Source organism: Dipodomys spectabilis, unplaced genomic scaffold (genome assembly GCF_019054845.1).
Source record: "Dipodomys spectabilis isolate Male_0828 unplaced genomic scaffold, ASM1905484v1 ptg000023l, whole genome shotgun sequence".
NCBI lineage: Eukaryota > Metazoa > Chordata > Mammalia > Rodentia > Heteromyidae > Dipodomys > Dipodomys spectabilis.
In genome coordinates, this window is record NW_024870700.1 from 5,483,107 (window position 1) to 5,502,613 (window position 19,507).

The window sequence follows — 19,507 nt, forward strand, 5'->3', positions numbered from 1 at the left end:
GACAGACACTAGGACCCACAGCTGCCTGCAGCACTGACTGCTGATGGTTTCTGGTCAGATTCCTCCCAGGAGTTTTCCTTGTTCAATATGAGGTCCAGTTTCTGGTCTTGACTGTCAGTGATGAAATACAAAAGTCAAGCCTCAGTTTAGGAGGCTTGTCTCAGTTTTGGACAGCTTCTGAAGGGGCACTTAAGCCCTATTCCTCACTTTCGGATTAGGCCCCTGTTGACAAAAATGTCCTATATCAGTTCTTTCCTTTGTTCAGCCCTGTGTCTCAGTCTCAAATGTGGTTCCTAAGAGCCACCTGGGGGTAAAAAAAACCCTACACACACTGTCCAAGTTTGTTTCTTGTGATGTTTTACCATTGTAAGGAAAAGGAGTGATAAATGTAGACTGCATAACTCAGACCTCAGCACACTGAGAGTACTCAGGAAATAGTTTATTTTATTACGATTTAATGAACCACATAAGCAAAAGGTTTGATTTTTAGTTTGTTTTTATTTTTAAGTACTATGGGGCTTGAACTACAAAATTAAGATAATCATATGGTCAGTTTGTGAAGAAATAAAGCAGCCTACTGAGCAATTTCCTTTTTTTTTTTTTTTTTTTTTGGTGCCAAATTAGGGCATAGGCATTGTCCCTGGGCTTTTTTGCTCAAGGCTGGTCTATCACTTGCGGCACAGCTCTGCTTTGGGCTGTTTGGTGTTTAATTGGAGGTACGAGTCTCGGGGACTTTGCTACCCCAGCTGATTTCAAACCATGATTTTAAGATCTCAGCCTCTTTGAATAGCTGGGATTATAGGCTTGTTACTGGCACCTGGCTTCAGTTTCCTTTTTAAGCAGTAGTCTGTTGATAGAAAGTCACCTTGTATTTGGCAAGCAGTACAAAGCTGTGCTTGCATATACAGTGTACATATTAGGGGCAGTTCAACTTTCATTTTTATACTTGGTTATCTGTGGAACAATTAGTTCATGATGAAAGTTGTATGGAGACTTTTAGAAAGGATTAGTTTTCCTGTTAGGCTGGAAATCTTTTAGTCTGTTTAACTAATTATCTTGATTGTGTTTTTAGGTATCCGTGTACTAAAAAGTTAAAACTTTTTAATGTTATCTGACTAACATTTGGAGTTAGTGCCTCAAGGTGTGAAGTTTTGCTAACAGCAACTTTAGAGATTGATGAAATAGGTCAGGATGCATTGTACTCATAGTGATATGGTGAATTAAAGCCCTTTTGTACAACTACTTAAAGATAATTATAATAAATTTAAAAAAGAAATAAAATCACCTGTAAGGCAAGTCAGTTCTTTACCAAGCTGGTTTTGGCCCTGTTTCAGGTGAGGAGAAGGTTCTTGACAAATGTTATCTGCCTGTCTTTGGTACTATAATTACCTATTGCTGTTTTTCCCTAGAATAAGTGTTAAGTATGCACTAATTTTTTATTTAACCTATCTTGTTCTAAATAGGGAAGGCCCAGGTGCCTCGTTATACAGCAGGTAGCATGTGAGCCCTTAGGAGTCTATGTCTAGAAGGATTCTTGCATCCCAAAGAAGCTCCTCCACATAAACATGTGGCCTAGATGTGAGTCTTAGAGTGTTTTTACAACTTCAGGTAATTCTGTGAGTATCCATGTGCAGCATAAAAGTATAGAGCTAAAGGCTGTATGGTCACATGAATTTTGTTCATGAGCAGAGGGCAAAGTTTATTTCTGTCAGTATTGCCCTCCTTGGCGGCTTTTTTCTCTTTGTAATGTGAATGGGCAAGACCTTCAGCAGTTAGCATGAAGCAACCTAGGACTTGATATTCATTATTCGTTGAGAACAAAAATTTCCTGAATTACATATAATATGCAAGAATCTTAACTTATGAAGATAGTCCTGACTAGTTATAAACAGAGTGAATCTTTCATAGCTTGTTTATGAGTGAAGTGCAAGCTGATAGGAGTCAGTCCTGGAAAGTTTCCCACAAGACTGAACTTCCAGGCAGGTAGAGCTCTTTCTGATGGTCATTCTGTTTGTCCCTATTTAAGTCCAGAAAATAATTGAGTCTTTTCCTTTCTTGATTTTATTCTTGAACATTTTATTTATTTGTTTTGTTTGTAAGGCGTAAGAAATAAAATTGGGATAGGGCTGATTTCAGAGTTTCCTTTGGCATCTATTTGTCCCCTTTCTCCCTTGTTAAAAAACAATTTGCTTTGCTAGTTATACCTGTATTTACATTTTCTACCTTTTTTTTTAACTCTTGCAATTTTTAGAAGATACCAGAAGCCCTGTCTGTTTTGTACTTTTTTATAAAGCTAATCTGTTGTAGCTAAATAATGAATTTCTTTGATTCCTTTGCAAAGAAAAATTTGATTGCCTTGCTAGTGATATGCTACTTTGAAATTAGTTTTATTTATTTATTTAGTAAGAATATATTAAATCATTGTCATGTGCCGAATCTAGTAGAATAATTTTTAGGTAACATCGGTTCCTCGTTTGTTAAGCAAGGATTTTGGACTAGATGATCTTTAATGTTCGTTTCCATTGAAATCTTCTTTGGAGCCTGGTTTGCAGTTAGAGCCTCCACCTCCTGTAGAACCTTATACATCATTACAGGAAGTTTTCTGAAGAGACATTTGGCAAGAGTAGTGATATGGATAGGGGATGAAGGGCATCAGGAGCTACAGGGAAGTCATATGATTTAATGACAAATTTGAGACCCATTCTTAGTAATGAAGATATAGGTGACTATGATGGAAGTTGAGTGGAGTAATAGTTCAGTCTGTGACTTGGGTGAGTAGCCATTTCTATTCCTAAGACACTCGAGTCATCAAGTAGTGTTGAAATTGTAGGACGTGAGAATTTAGTCATGGGAACTTACAGAGTAGTTAGTCAGGAGTTATTTTCCTGTTCTTATTTTTGGGATATGTGGATTTTCTTGTTTTAAGTTGTTACCTTGAGTAACGTCTCTGACCTCTATATCGATAAATCAGACAATGGGTGATAACGTATTGTTACTTGGAAGAGGTAACCACCATAAGGTATGAATTTTAAAATATTGCTTAATTACCCTTTCACAAAAAAGATTTTTTTTGCCTAACACGTGGAAAAACTGCTATATTTTTGTGAAGAGTAAAGAGCATTCCTACCTTTACTGATAGAAATCATTTCCTCATCAAACGGGAAAGCTAGATGTGGTTGTTCACAACTGAAGTACTACCTGCTTGAGAGATTGACTTGGGAGAATATCTCCATCTCCAGAGTTTGGGGACATCCTGGACAACGTAGCAAGACCTGTCTCTTAAAAAAGAAAGAAAGAAGGAAGGAAGGAAGGGAGAGAAAGGAAATAAAGAGAGGACTTTGGCTAATTTATCCTTTAAGAAAAATATTGATGTGCTTTATCAAAATGAGTAGGATGCTGAGCAAACTAGTTAATTGTATGTAAACTGGTTGTGCCAATCTTTAGAATATCTTATAAAGCCTGTAGCAAATTAAGTGTATCTTATTTTAAGGTTTCTGACTCATAATGTTACGTTCATTCACGGAAGATGAATCTACATAATATAATGGCCTCCTCATTGAGTCGATGTACTCCTGAGTAGCTAGGATTGCAGGCATGAATAACTGGTGCCCAGCTTTGGTTTTGTTGGTTTAAAAGGATTTAGATAATTGGCAAGTCTGTTTCCAAATATCATTGTACAAGAAAACCTAATCAAATAGATAATAAGAGTTCTGCCAACCCCAGATGGTTATCTTTAGGTGACTTTTTAAGTTACAACTCCATATCAAAAGATATGACTAGAAATTTATACTTTTATTTTAACATCTCTCTTAGTGTGCATAGAATGTGTTAATTGTTAATTTCTGCTATTTAAGGTTTTTTTTCCTACTCATTGTACCAACATACAGCTAAGCAAAGACACTGTCTTTCTTAAAGATGTTAAAATACTCGATATTGTTGATGCTTCAATTAACTAACAGTGAATAGCAATAGCTACGATGGTAGTAACCTTAGTTTAAAGGAAAAAAATTCATAAAGATGTTTGTTGCTTCAAAATACCCATCTGCCTACTCTGAGCTATTGTTTTAAACATTTTTATAAAAAAAATCAGCCACTGGAAATTTATCCCCAGTGTAATCTCCCTCTGTAGAGAATAATATGTGATTTTTTTTTAAAAAAGGCTTTGTTTGTAAGTGTTATCTCTAATGATTAGGGTGAAAAGAATAACAGATTTAACATGATTAGTTGGCAGAGGGTTAAGGTAAATAATGCAATTTGCTTCTAGTATGGCCAATTTGACAACTACACTTAAATCTGTTTCACTGCTGGTTTTTCTTATAACATTGTCTCCTGCTATTATAACTAAGCTGTCCTCCTAAAAATCCACTTTTTCCTCTGACATCTCAGACTGATCAAGGCACTGTTTTCTAAATAGCACATTTATGTAGCTTTTCCTTATTATATGCTCTGTCCCACTGACAGTCATTTCTGTTAGAACGGTGGTTTTGTCATGTGGTTATTTTATGATTGTATAAATGGAAAAATTTAGAGAAAGTTTTAGAACCAGTAATATAATTGGTTGGCCTATGCTTTTTTTTTAAAAAAAAAAAGATTTGTTTAGTTCTTTTCTACATTCCCATCCAGGGAAGAACTTAATTCTTCCTATTTCCTGGAAGACACTGAAGCTAACGTAATCCTGATCTCACCTCAGAAGTAGCTTAGTAATGTCAGGAAGGGCTTTGATGAAACCACTGGCCCGCTTATCAACCTTATTTCCCAAGCCTTTCATGATTTTATTTGCCCTTTTCTGAACTCTGCAATTTCCCTCTCTTGTAGCTGGTTCGATGCCCAGAACTGAATGCTGTGCTCCAGCTGTGGCCTCACCGGTGCTGAATAGAGAGGAAGAGCCACCTCCATAGCTTACATGTGATTCCTCTGCTTATACAACCCAATACTGGATTTACTTACTTTGGCAAGATAGCTGCATTGTGCACTGTATTTAATGTTACGTGTACTGTAACCCTGGGTCTTTCTCTGCATTGCTGCCGTTAAACCCCCAATCCTGCCAATCTAAAACTCCTGCCTTTGTTTACCTACCCTCTCCCCCGTAGCTCCCCCCATACATTCATCCACAATGAATGTCATCCTTTTATTCTTTCATTTCCTTTTACTCTAATCTTAAACTTTGGCAAACTTTCACTGTTTTATAAATTGTTGGTTGTCAGCCATCTTATTTTTCTCCTTATTCTGGTAGTGGAACATCATCTCTTTCTTTTCTTTTTGAAGTCATTAAACGCTTGATAGGGTGGATTTAGTAAGGATTCACCTGGTGTTTCTTCCAACTCAAATACCCAGGAAATTCTCTGGTTTGACCCATTGATGCAGTTGTTACTTATTCTTGAGTTTCTATTGAGATTTTCTTGACTTCTTGTCGCTCTTCCTGTGGCTTCATTCAAGATGGATTTTCTTACAGCTCTTCCTCCAGGGAAGAGACAAGAAGACAGTATCAGTTTATTGGAGGAAATTTCTACCAATACCTTTTAATTTCAAAAGTATAGTCTTTAATAATTTTAAGCAAATCCTTTCCCCTTGAGATCTTAACTTTGAGAAAACAAGTAGAGTTTAAGTTCCTATAATTTCTGAGATAAATGAGGGTAAAGGGAGAGGGAACAGAGTTGAACAGGACCTGTTTCTCCAAGAAAGCTAATTTGAGGCTCTTGTTGGAATTGGTAGCTCTCTGGAATAGAAGATGTGACCTTGTTTTCCCTAGATTCTGGAGCATTTTTATTGTAATTTCAGCTTTAGAGTAGAGTTTTAAGTTAGTTTATTTATGACTGTTGACACAGACACCCACTCTTAAAATTACATGCTTTGGTTAATCATTTAAAATGTGGAATGTGTAACCTTTTCTGATTTACTATGGGTGGTAAGAGTTGGAAAGTCTCCATATGCCCTGTTTATTCATTTTGAAGTTCTCAAGTTTAACTGAATCCCAGTGTTTCTTATGGTGGCAGACAAGTGATGTTTGAGGGGTTGTTTGGTTGTTGTTTTATTCTCTCTTAGTTGATATGTTCCATTTAAACATCTTCTCTTTGCATTTGCAGTCTTTATACAAATATTGGATTTGCAGTCTTTTACATATATTCATTTGTATCTTGAGACAGTAAAATCAATTTGGAAATCATTTTAACGTAGCAGTGGACCAGATTACTCTCAAATTTACAAGTTACTGAAAACATCTTTCCTTCAGGCATCTGGTAGATATTTTACATGTCAGCATATTGCACTATAAAAGTGTATTACAAAAGTACATTATAAGTAAGAAGTGGCAAGATCTGTTAGCCATTTCTAGTGAAATATAAGATATATCACCTGATTCTTACCTAACTATAATCATTAGATATGGCTAATTGTATTATTTACAGATAAATGCTCTGTTCGACTTATAGTCAGTAAGTTTGTTTAAGTCAATTATATAAGCCAAGTGAAATTTTGGGCTCAATTTGGTGGTATTAAGTAGAGTGAGTTTTCTTTCCTGTTGTTTCCTAGTGTGTATATTATCAAAAATTGATGGCTTTTCTTGTGCCTCTGCTACTTGCTAATAAAAGTGATACCTTTCTTCCAAAGACCATTAGTTTACTCCTTGACCTCTGAAATAACCCTCAGTGACAGCTGAATGGGTTCTTTTGTGTACTGATTGCTTTTCTCCAGGCAGCCACTAAGTAATGAGCAGAGCATGGTTTCCCTCTCCATTTATAGCTTTGGAAGGGTGAAAGGGACAGGGTTGGGACTCTCCATATATGGTCCTTGGAGAGTTGGAAAGAGTGGTTGGGGTGCTCTTGGAGGCAGAAAACTAGACATGATGAGATAAAAATAAATTGGCAGGGGATGTTTGCAATTGAAATTCCAAACCCTCTGAGGAGGGCAGAGGGTGCTGGGAAAGGGGCATATGTAGAAAGTCAGATCTGCTGCATTATTTGTCTCCTTCCATTTGAAGATTTGGCTATGACACATACTTCCAAAGTTCGTGTTTCTAGTTTGTTTTCTATAGCTTTGTCTTGCATGGTTGTGACTGTCCTTTATGCAAAGAAAGAAATGTTTTTAAGAAAAAGAGAGTGTATTTTTGGAAACCTCAGTTCTCTAAGACATCATTTGAGGCACCAGAAAAGACGTCAAGAAAGGGAAAATGGGACAGGTGCTTATGCAGGGGTAGGCTGGCTGGCTAAGGGCGGGTGGCTCTAATTATGTCTGAAGATGCTCTTTATGTATATTATCCTTTTATTATTCTTTTGCTTGTCTGGATTTCTGGCCTCAAGGAACATATTTTTAAAGTATCTTGTCAGTTGTCCACTGTATTTAAAGATACTATATTTGCACAGAAGTTCTATAAAAATTATCAGGAGTTATTTTAGTTTGGTGAGCGTAGGTACAATATCGGTTTTGGAATGTAATCTCACTTTTAGGAGAATTTTATAGTCTTAGTAATGCCTATGAATTAAGTCAGAGGTGACCTGGTTTTGTACTGTTGAGTTAGAAAGTATTTGGGAGCCCACCAAGGAAAAGGGCTGTTGTCTTTGAAAAGAGTGAAAAAGCAGAGTGAAATCCAGTAAAGAGATGGGAAGGAGCAGAAAAGGCAGAGTCAGAGAAGGAATAGAGGCTGAATGTGGCTTAATTTTGAAGCTGGAGCTAAGTCCTTGTTTTGTTTTTTGAAATACATACAATAGCATAAGATGTACTGTTAAACTCAGGAAACTGAGCTAATAATCAGAAATATCCATTAAAAATAATGACAAAATGGAAGGGTTGGACAAGATAATGAAGTGTTCCAGGTTTTGTCTATGGGCTTATATAATGACATTCATTTGTTGTGTGTTATGTGGCAGAAAAAAGTCAAATAATTCCCCATCTTCTCCTCCCCCCCCGAAAAGAAACTGTTCTACTGGCTTTGATGCTTTTAGCTATCATTTTGAGTTGGGAGACTAGTGAATTGTCTGCAGGTATTAGTGTGTTGCTTCTTAACAGTGTCTGAGACTGGGACACCAATATGGCTTTGACTTCAGTTTTAAATTTTAGTAGAGTTAGTAAGGAATACAGACTATATAAGTAATATGTTTTACTAGCTAATTTATGTAGGAAATTGTTTTTGCCCTGTATTTCTTCTTGGAATCAAGGGTATGGAAGGTATTCTTTACTTTGGGAAATTCTTCTTTCTGTCCTCCTTGCCTCGCTTTTTCCAAATTCTGGGCACATAGCAGCTCTCTCTTTTCTGTGGCAGGTGTGCATCCTATTGGCTGGCTGGTATTTCTTGTTTTTTCCCCCCTCTTTATTCTTTTTAAGTGGGGGAGGGAGTATAAAATATATGTATGGGTACATGCAATAATGTTGTAATGTTTCTTGTTGTTTAATTGATAATTAATTGCAAAGTAATTGTTTGATTGATAACATGTTTGAGTAAATGCTAAATTAGTTTTTTTTTTTCTAATGTAATAATGAATTTGAAATCTAGCATTCTTGTAACAATGTGTCTATGTTTGTCTGTCTGTGTCTGTCTAATAGTAATTAATATCTGTGGTCCTTACCTGGAAGAGGAAGTACAGCTTTAAAGAATAACAAAAGACTTTGTGTCTTAGACCCTTCGCAGGTGTTACAGTCGGGTGAAAGAACATGGTGTTGGGAAAAGAAAGAGCAGTTACACATTTGAACAGTTGGAACAGGTGTTTGGTCAGGGAGGATGGGATGCTCAGCCCTGCCAGCCTGTACTTATTAACAGTAGTGGCTTGTACCAGGAGCTGGAGTCAGATGGCAGCACTATGGAGGACTATTCACAGGAGGACTGGGGAAACCACAGTCAGGATCTCCATGGCTATCCAACAGATCAGGATTTGGGTAAGAACATCAGTAGATACGACATTGTGTGTGTGTTTGCTTGCTTGGTATGTGTCCTGGCATGTTCTATCGGATGATGTCTTCTGGTACTCTTTCCCCTGTCCACACAAGAATCACCAGTCTGTTTAGGACAGTATGAGTATCTTTGGTATAGCCTCAGACTGCCAGCTAGTACTTGAAGGTTTGGAGACCATCTTCTTAAAAGCAGAATTGCCAGGTGCCAGTGGCTCCTGGCTGTAATCCTAGCTACTTAGGAGGTTGAGGTCTGAGGATCACAGTGCGAAGCCACCCATGCAGAAAAATCTGTAGGACTCTTATCTCCAATAAACTACTCAGAAAAAGGTAGAAGTGGCATTGTGGCTCAAGTGGTAGAATGCTAGCTTTGAGCACAGAGAGGCTCAGGGACAGTGCCCCAGCCTTGAGTTTAAGCCCCAGGAGGACTGGGGGTGTGTGTGATAAAGCAGAAGAATTAATTCTTAGTCAAGAAGGTTCAATGACAGGTAGAATCCTACACAGTTCTAAATACCCTGAAAGTAATATTGACTCTTGGCCCAACTACCGTAAGTGAATCTTTCCATTCATTCCATCTGTGATTTGGAAAAGAGCCCCTCCCAGACTTTAATCTGAACAGGAAATGAGATGAAGTCTTGGTTTATAATGAGAAGAGTTGATATGTAGTCGGTGTCAGTGATCACACTCTACCATACTTCTAAGGGTTTCCACATGACTGAATACTGTGATGATTTACATACAGTGAATATGCTCAAAACGGAAAATGAAATTCCCTGTCATCAGGTCTCAGTTTGTGTGACACGATTAAGGTGTTCTTGTTTGCTAGTTTCTTTTTGCATTAAGTACTCCAATTCTGATTTTGATTATTTGGAAGTACTGATCCAGTTTCTGCTGCAACATTATATACTAAATAGCCAGGTGTATAATGAGTGTTTACTTTAAATATTCTTCCTCTTCAGTGAGGTACTCAGACAACCCCTAAGGAAGTATATGTAGATTGGTCATATATAGAGTTGTTTCCCTTCCATAAGGTGCAAGTCTACAGGCTCTGTTTTTACAGACTTCCTGATGGTAGATAAATGCTAATTAAAAGGATAAAGGATCAACTGATAATAAGTCTCTTACAAATATGGTTTTTAAATAGTCTCAAATATTGGAAGAAAGAGGCTATAAAACTGCAAGACTGGTAAGAGTTAAGAATTAGAAAAATATGAAGGACTTACCAAAATGATCACTACTTTTTAATTTCACAATAGCAATAAGGTCTATATTACGCTGTTATTCTACAACCTTGATTTTACCCTACAGAGTTAAGTCACCCAAACCTTTGGCAGCATGGAGGGGGAGGCAAAATATGCTGATCCTGATATGTGGGGTATAATTGTTCTGTAAAACCTACACAAAAAATCTAAGTAGAACAGAATTATTTCATTTTTGTTCCTTTAAAATCATGTCTGCAGTGAAATTAAGCTTTAAGCTCCCAGCCAGAAATCCCCTGGTGACCTTGAAGAATTTTATACTTGTGGAGCTGGTTTCTGATCTTGCATATAAATGTATGCATCTCATTATATAAGAGTTATATTTATAAAACTAGCATTAAACAATGTTGGACATCAGAATTCAGGCCTAGTATTGCAAAGTATGGAATGCACAGTAAATAGAGCTGCTTATCTACATAAATGTTTGCCATCACTTAGGAAAATATAATCTGTTTCAATTGTTTGCTTTTCAGATGAAATACCTGTCACAAAAAGAACACTAAAAATAAAACAAGAGTCTTCTGAAGAAGCACAGTAAGTAAATGCTTCACCTTTGCATGAAGTGGGTCTGCCTAAGTTTATTGGCATTGGGAGAATTGGTGGGTAGTTAGACATTAAAGTTCAGCTGTACCTCCTTCCATTAGTTTAAAATTTCCAGCAGGAACCTGAAATGGTGAGAATTTTACAAAGTGCAAAAAAGAAATAATAGGGGCTAGGATGTAGCTCAGTGGCAAAGTGCTTGCCTAGCAAGTGCAACGTCCTGGGTTCTATCCCCAGTACCAAAAAAGAAAAGAAAAAAAAAAAAGAAAGAAATAATAGATGAAAATAGTGTAGATGGTGTTTACCTATATTTTAATAGTTAAATTTGATCTTTAAATAAGATAAAAAGATGAGTCACAGAGACTTAAGCATATTTGGGAGTAGATGAAATGATAAGAAAGCCACATAAATATATAAATTCCTTACAGTCTTAAAACTTGGAAATCAAAAAGTAAGAACTTATGTAATAATGAGATGTACAAGACACTATGTTGAAAATGAACTTACAACCTGGGGGAGGGGGGCCAGGAGGGAGGAGTTGGGGAGGTAGGGAGGGAAGAGATGGTAGGAGAAAAACAAAGGAGGGGGTAACAATGCTCGATAGGAGGGCTGGGAAGGTGGCTCAGTGGTAAAGCGTTTGCCTTGCATGCATGAGGCCCTGGGTTCGATTCCTCAGCACCACATAAGCAAAAAGAAAAAAGCCGGAAGTGGCGCTGTGGCTCAAATGGTAGAGCGCTAGCCTTGAGCTGAAGAGCTGAGGGACAGCACCCAGGCCCAGAGTTCAGGCCCCACAACCTGACCCAAAAAAACAAAACAAAACAAAAAAATGCTCGATAGGAAATGTACTCATTACCTTACTCATGTAACTGTAATCCCTCTGTACAGTAGCTTTGCAATGATACATACATTTTTAAAAAGTAAGAACTTAGATGACCTATTTCCTCATTTGGAAAAGAAAGTAGCTCCTGGAGGAAGGAGTGAAAAGTCCAGATATGGGACAAAATTGTTTTGTTCCCTCTAAGATTTAAACATTTTTTGTTAGGCTTACGGTTGTTCTCAATAGGCAAGTTAGTTTCTGTTGAAATTTATTAATGAGAATACATTACACTTTAGTTAGACGCAAGTGGGGATCGCTGTTTTCCAACTGGTAATCTTGCAGCATCCTTAGCACCCACTTGTTCTTGTGTGTTTCATTCCATGCATGTAATCTTGATTTCTGAGAGAGAGGAGGGAAAAAAAAGGAGGCAAGTTGAAAAAGACTGTGCTAGATAACAAGCAGTACCTCAGGGGCACAGAAGTAGGGTTTTTTTGTTTTTGTTTTTGTTTTTTTGCCAGTCCTGGGGCTTGAACTCAGGGCCTGGGCTCTGTCCCTGAGTTTTTTTTGCTCAAGGCTAGCATTCTACCACTTGAGCCACAGCGCCATGCCCAGCTTTTTCTGTTTATGTGGAAGTGAGGATTGAACCCAGGGCTTCATGCATGCTAAGTAAGCACTCTACCACTGAGCCACATTCCCAGCTCCAGAAGTTTTAATTCCACAAATTACTACTACTATCACCCTTTTACCGGCAACTGTTTTCCTTTTCAAAATATCTCTTTGGAATTAAAGAATTCCCTATGTTACTTGATCCCATGTTTGGGAAGACGTAAGTATTCAAAGATTAGAAATTATTTCCCAAAGTTGTAGTCATTTCTCCAACCCTCAAAAAAGAAAGCTTATGACAAAAATCAGTTATGTTTCAGGCCATTACTTGTGGAATTTAGTTAACTTTAAGACTATGACATCAAAGCTTACCAAAGGAAAGGAAACATTACTATTTTTAAAAAGGAATTATTAGGCTGGGAGCTGGTGGCTCACACCTGTCCTAGCTACTTAGGAGGCTGAGATCTGAGTATCGTGGTTCAAAGCCAGCCTGGGCAGGAAAGTCTGTGAGACTCTTACCTCCAATTTACCACCAGAAAACTGGAAGTGGTGCTGTGGCTCAAGTGGTAGAGTGCTAGCCTTGAGTTGAAGAACTTAGGGACAGCACCCAAGCAAGCCCCAGAGTTCAAGACCCGCAACCAACCAAAAAAACAAAAAACAAAACAAAACAAAAAACCCCAAGGAATTATTAGACCTGGGAGCAGTGTCTCACCACTGTAATCCTAACTGCTCAGGAAGCAAAGACTTGGGAGGATTGCAGTTCAAGGTCAGCCTGGGTAAGAAGTTTGTAAGACTCCTATTTCAACAGAAAAAGCTAGGTGTGATGATGTGCACACCAGTCACCCAAGTATAAAAAGGAAGCATTTAGGAAAATCAGTCTAGGCCAGCCCAGGGAAAGAGCTAGACCTGTCTAAAAATTAAAGCAAGTGGTAGAGCTTCTGCGTAGCAAGTGTAAGGTCCTGAGCTCAACCCCCACCCCCACCCCCACACACAAGAGCTACTGGCTTTCTCTTTCTCCTCTCTATCGCTTGAGACCTATAGAGGAGCTCAGCTGATCCAAGTGGACACACACTTTAACTTCACAGGGCTGGCGCGCACAATTTCAGACCACTTGAGTTTTAAAAATTTATTGTGAGAATACTGTACAGAGGGGCTGCAATTACATGGGCAAGGTAATGATACATTTCTTATCAAGCGTTCTTGCCTCCTCCTTTATTTCCCCTTCCCAACCCTTCCTATCTCCCCCCAATTTAAAAAAAAAAAAAAAAATTTTTAATTTTTTTTTTTTTTGGTGGCTGGAGCTGCAGAAACCAGGAAGTATAGTAGATAGTCTTTGTGCTCCCTTACTTTGGGACTCTAAGTCCCTTGAGCTCAGATTGGCTTCCAGCTAGCTTAGCAGGGCAGGAAACAGGCTCTAGAGAACTATCTAGTTTGTGCTGCCCCTTTTCCAGGTTTCATCTCAGGAACAAGATTTTCTAAATAGCTTCCTGAGAGGTCATTTATTCCCCAGTGCAGTAGTTTCTTCAGAACTGTCACTATTGGTATCTGATTATTGCATTCCTGCTGTAGGGCTATGACTTCAGAAGAGGACAAGGAAATGTGGCTATGAAAGTTTTCCTTTAAGGCATTGACCAACATAAGTGACTGAGTGCTTTCATGGCTCCCGAGGAGAGGACTAGTTTCCTTGGAACACAGTGATTTCATCTAGATGGCCACTCTTGGACACTTGAGGAGCTTGCAAGACAAACTAATAGGTAGAGGGTAAATCCAGGGCAGGCTTAGGCCCCAAGAAGCAGCTGATGACAAAATGTTAGCTCTTTGTCTTCTTACAGAGCAAGTCTGGGAGAATAACAGGGCAGACTAGATAGTACAGACAGTAAGAGTAAAGCTTCCCCCCCAAATTCCGGAAGCTGTTTCCCTAAAGTTACAAGAATTTATTACAAAAGTCTGAAACCTCCTTGAAAGAATCTATTAGCAAATTTTTCTTGCCTGTTGATTGTGAGTGCACTTGTTGAGTGCTTTTGAATCTAAGGCCTGTAATTGAGAGAATATATTTGTTTATCTAGCAAACCAATCTTACAGTGTTAAAATTTTGCCATACTCGAGAAACTTATAAATGCTAATATATTTATATAAATTGCACAAATGTCAGTTTACAAATCATGAGTGACCTGTGAAACGAGAATCTCATGCTTTTTTTTTTTTTTTTTTTTTTTTTGTCGGTTGTGGGGCTTGAACTCTGGGCCTGGGCGCTGTCCCTCAGCTCTTCAGCTCAAGGCGAGCGCTCTACCACTTGAGCTACAGCGCCACTTCCAGTTTTCTGGTGGTTTATTGGAGATAGGAGTCTCACGGTCTTTCCTGCCCGGGCTGGCTTTGAACCGGGATCCTCAGATCCCAGCCTCCTGAGTAGCTAGGATTACAGGCGTGAGCCACCAGCGCCCGGCATCTCATGCATTTTTTTATCTTATCAAAATCAAAATAAACTTATAGTGCCTTGACAGAAAGTTTTCTAGAATAATATCAATTCATTGTGTTGAACGTGTGTGTGTGTGGGGGGGGGTGGTGCCAGTACTGGGGCTTGAACCCTTGGTTTTAGGGGAAAAAATATGTAAGTAATGGAAAATAAATTCCTAGGAACTCTGTAGGGGGTGTTCTTGGATTTAGGGTAAAATGTCTATTATATCAGACAGCCAGGTAAAAAACATTTTTATCATCACAGAAAGTTCTGTTGGACAGCACTGTTCTAGACACCGGAGGAATTTGACTGTTACTTTTCTTTTTAGGAAGCGAGACATTATGCAGAATATTGTACAAATTTTGGAATCAGTACAGTTGAAATGGGAACTGTTTCAGAGCTGGACAGACTTTTCAAGACTTCATCTTTCTAATAAACTGGCCATTTTTGGAATTGGTTATAATACCCGTTGGAAAGAGGATATCCGGTACCATTATGCTGAGATCAGCTCCCAGGTGCCCCTTGGCAAGCGCCTTCGGGAGTACTTCAACTCCGAGAAGCCTGAGGGACGGATCATTATGACTCGAGTACAAAAAATGAATTGGAAAAACGTGTACTACAAATTTTTAGAGATCACTATTAGTGAAGCTAGGTGCTTGGAGCTGCACATGGAGATTGACTGGATACCCATTGCCCACTCCAAACCAACTGGTGGGAATGTTGTTCAATATTTATTGCCAGGAGGGATTCCAAAAAGCCCAGGCCTTTATGCCATCGGCTACGAAGAATGTATTGAAAGGCCACTCACACCTCACTTGGAGCGACGCTCTTTAGACCCAGGAAAAGAAGGCCGGGTTGACCTGGAAAGCCTTTCAGCACAAGCCTCATTACAGGTGGAAATCGAGCCCACCCGAATTATCTATTGCTACCTCGGGATTGCTGAGGTCAGGACTCTTCAGCAATGTTTGTTTTTACATTTCCAAGCAAATACCAAAACCTTCAGCAAAGATTGGGTTGGTATTAATGGGTTTTTGTCTCAGAACTGTATTGTGGATCCTGGAGTTTCTCCCAAGTCCATCTATATCAAATTTGTGGAAGTAGAGAGGGATTTTCTTTCCGCTGGCTCTTTAGTTGAGTGCCTGGAAAAAGCCATTGGATACCCCTTGAAATTTAACAATTGAATGTCATCCTTCATAAGGATGTGGGCTCATCCTTCCCTCTTCTACTTATTTCCCAGTATCCTGCCCACCCTCATCCAGATGCTGCCATCAGACTCTTCATGGACACTTTCTCCACGACTGGGCCAGTACAGCCTCTTAAGGAATCATAGTAGACTTGGGCAAAAAAACAGACCTCACCTAACAAACGCTCATTTTGAGCAAGCAAGATATCCAGTGGACTTGCATGGTGGGTCAGTCATTTCTTTTTTAAAGATCAACAATTTTTAAATGGATTTTAGAGCCCTAATATAAACAAGTGTAGGTACATTCCATATTGGACAAAACTTATACTTTGAGTTTCATATAAAATTGAAAAATTGTATTTTTTTCACAATGTTTCATTTTTACACATCTCTATGTCTCTATATAAGTATTATTTACAACCCTGAATAAATAAGCAATAGATAATGGCAAGTTAAAACTTGAGTCACAGTAAATAAGACTTTTTCAGTATCACCTTTAGCTACAATTGTATATAATTTAGTTTCATTTTTTTCACCAACCAAGTGTTTTTGCTATTTCCAATCAGTGTTGCCTGCGAAGACCTTTGTTTCTGTGATGTACCAACTTTATGGTTGTGTTGCCATTTAAAATTTTTATATATTAAAAGTATTAAAGTAATTCCTGATCTGTTGGCATAGTTGAGCTTTCTGTAGCGGTGTGGCCACCCACCCCCACACCACCACACTGGTGAAGGCGACAGCGCTCTGCCTCTGCTGCTATGAGTGAACAAAGCAAGATCACTCTGCACTCGCTCTATGTATGTCCCAATGACCACGATCACTGTTTCTTGTCTGAGTGCCAAAGATCTCCGAATATATCTCATTGGTGTTCTTTTTTTTTTTTTTTTTTGAGAAAAAGGATATTCCTTCTGATCTTGGGAACATAAATTTGTAAGAGACTTTCATTTCTCCCTAGTTCGTATACTCAGTACTCAGACAAATCACATGACAGGTACAGATAGAAACTTGATATCATCTTGCTGTGTTTAAAACAGGAATAAGGATCCAGTGGAAACATTAAGCACACACACACTTCCATTTGGAAGATAACTTGTGTTCAATTTTTGTTTTTAGACATTTCCAGCGGATTAGCCACCACTTTACTTGGAGGTTAGTGTTCTTGGCTAAGAATAGCTTACTATTATTACTGCTTAGAGCAGTGGCAAGATCACTTTGGTCTCATGACAGGAACTTCTTAGGTTAATTAATTTAATGCATCCCCAACACCTCTTAGGTGCTTTGTTTTAATTTACTCCAAGTCCAGGTAAAAGCTGTAATTCTCCCAGCTTCAATATAGTATTAAAAATAGTGTTTACATTGTTAAAAATGTTCTTTCCCCACAACCTGACTGATCTCAAATCAGTGATTTCAGATTCTGGTACCTTTTGGCTCTTTAATGCTTAGTTGAGTCTGGGCTTATGGAGCTGGCTTTTTTCTGGTGTGAGTTACTAAAAATAGGTGCTAGTTCTGGAAGAGTATAAATGCCCTATTTGTGGCTTGTAAGGCAGAGCCTTAGGAACTTATAAGTCTCTTTGGGATTTGAAATTGTGGGTCCCAATGCAGTAGATTTTCTTGTTGAAATAATCTCATAGTAGTTAGTGTTAAGTGAAAAAAAGTATTATTACCAAGATTATTACATGGCATTTCCAAAACTGACACTGACCAATCCCAGAACTGATATTAGTACTTCAGGCATTTTTTCCCCCTCCATCCTATTTGCTGTTTTATGGCTAGGGAAGGACATTTTGGGAACACTGAGGATGTTCTGCACCTACCTACTGCTCCTGAGAATGGAGCATCACTGGACAACTGACGAGTCAGCATGGAGAAGATGACAGTGTGAGAGCAGTGTTTTTACCATTTGGTTTGAAACTGGTTGGGTTAGGGAAAGAGGACAAAACCAAGCATTGGAAAAAGGCATGCCAAAAAAAAGTAGCTTAATGATACAGAAAATCCTGTTTCTGGACAGAACAGAGATTGCTGAATAACAGCATTGCTAAAAACAAGGAATAGACTATTGAGGCCTTATTTAATTAATTTCTGATTCAGGAGGGACAGACACTATATTCATACAACTGAGGAAACTTTGAGGAAGATCTAAGATACGTGATTAGAAGAAGTCTTACTATACTATGAACTTAGCAGTCACACATGGTCATGTTAATAATCAACTTAAAAAAATAATTTTAAGATACAGAGAGGCTACCATTTCATAAGTCTGGTAATGAATGCATTTTTCCCCCACAATGTCACCCCTTTTATTGTCACCCTTTCATCCCTGCCCACAAGTTACATTTTCCACATAGTGTCTACCGAATAGCATGATTACATTTGTTCACCCCTCCTCATGTTAACAACTCTCTTTCCCATGTGTCAAGTTATTAGCGATCTGAATTCTGAAGGAAAAAGCTACAATAAGTGACCGTTAAGGCTCTAATTTACACAGAGCACACTTGTATGATTAAATGAATCATAACTAAGACTACTGCCTTTCTAGAATGGGATTATTTGAGGTGACAACTCTGGTCTGGAACAAAAGTACAGGAGACGCTTTGTAATGTACACTAAAATCAAAAAAATTTTGAGGGTGGTAGAATAGGAGAAACCAACAGTCTCCCACCCTACTCTTTGGCCATCCTCATTCCAGCAGATGTGACCTATTCGTGCAGTCAACTGAGCTGCCAAGTGTCAGATTCCAGGGATGACGAGAGCAGCCCAGTGTTTGCATAGGTGTTTCTCATAGCCACTGCATAACAGGTATTTGAGGAGCCAGGCATGCCACACTTGCTCCACTGTGCACAGCACATCCACACTGTGTCTGATGGGGCCACAGGGATCATACTCAAAGGATGAATTGTGTGGAGTACGTACAATCTGCTAGGCCTGGCTGCTTTTATTCCTACACATTTGTGCCTCCTTCGAAGTGGGCAGCACCGGGAATTCGTGGTTATGCCTTCTGCTCCCCGTGATCTTTGCCTCTGTCTTGGAAGTTTTGTTGTTTCTCTTAGGAACAGGTGCGCGCACTTCCGAGAGGGAGCCGCCGCCGGCAGGGGGCGCGCGTGCGCCTTGGCCTCCGGGCGAGGGCGGGGGGGGGGGGGGTGCGCCCGGCGGTTCAATTAAATTCACTGCGAACAAGATGTAGTCCCGGGAATTAAAAGATCAGAGCGGGCTTAAGCCGTTCGCTGCAGTGATGGGAGTTAGCGAAGATACCGGGGATGAGGAAGAATGGGGAAACCGTCCTGTCCGCCTCTGCGCAAGCCTCCTCCTCCTCGGCTCCAGTCGGCAGAAGGCCTGGAGGCTGTTCATTCCCCTGGAAAGGAGCTGGGAAGGAACGCAGTGCCTTGGTTTCCAGCTCAGCTCCACCTTGCGCCACTCTTCCCAGTTCAGGATGTGAGTCAAAAGGCCCCGGCGATCCTCAGGCCAGATCTTTGCTGGGTCTGTGGGAATCGCCCCGAGCCGGGGCTCGGAGGGGCGGCGCGCGCGCCCTCGGGCCGCCAGGTGGCTGGGGAGTTGGGGTGGGGTGCGGCCAGAGCCCTTCCGGCCGCGCACCCGCCCCTCCCGGCGCAGGGAAGTGGTGGATGGCAGCTGCGGACGGAGGCGCTTCCCGCCGCGCAGCGCTCTGCCCGGCCTTCCCAAGGCTGACCCGGTCAGAGCCCCGTGCTCGGAGCAGGTTATTCGGGCTCTTCACAGTGTCAGGGGTGTGAGCGGCTGCTGGACTTCAGACTCTCCAGATT

General features: G+C 39.7%; 1 protein-coding gene across 6 annotated transcripts in view; it reads left to right on the top strand.

Annotated features, from left to right (window-relative positions):
- Positions 1 to 16,399, top strand: part of Msantd2 (Myb/SANT DNA binding domain containing 2) — a 29,897-nt gene extending 13,498 nt beyond the window's left edge. Inside the window, exons 2-5 of one of the 6 annotated variants that reach the window (XM_042674838.1) lie at positions 4,816 to 4,905; positions 8,766 to 8,865; positions 10,610 to 10,670; positions 14,880 to 16,399. In XM_042674838.1, coding sequence (XP_042530772.1) covers positions 8,790 to 8,865; positions 10,610 to 10,670; positions 14,880 to 15,732 — 990 coding nt within the window. In that variant the 5' untranslated portion in view covers positions 4,816 to 4,905; positions 8,766 to 8,789 and the 3' untranslated portion in view covers positions 15,733 to 16,399. Of the gene's footprint in view, positions 1 to 4,156; positions 4,169 to 4,815; positions 4,906 to 7,670; positions 8,866 to 10,609; positions 10,671 to 14,879 lie in introns of those variants that run through there. The other 5 variants (XM_042674837.1, XM_042674835.1, XM_042674836.1 and 2 more) reach the window with 5 other exon arrangements.
- Positions 16,400 to 19,507: the final 3,108 nt, after the last annotated feature.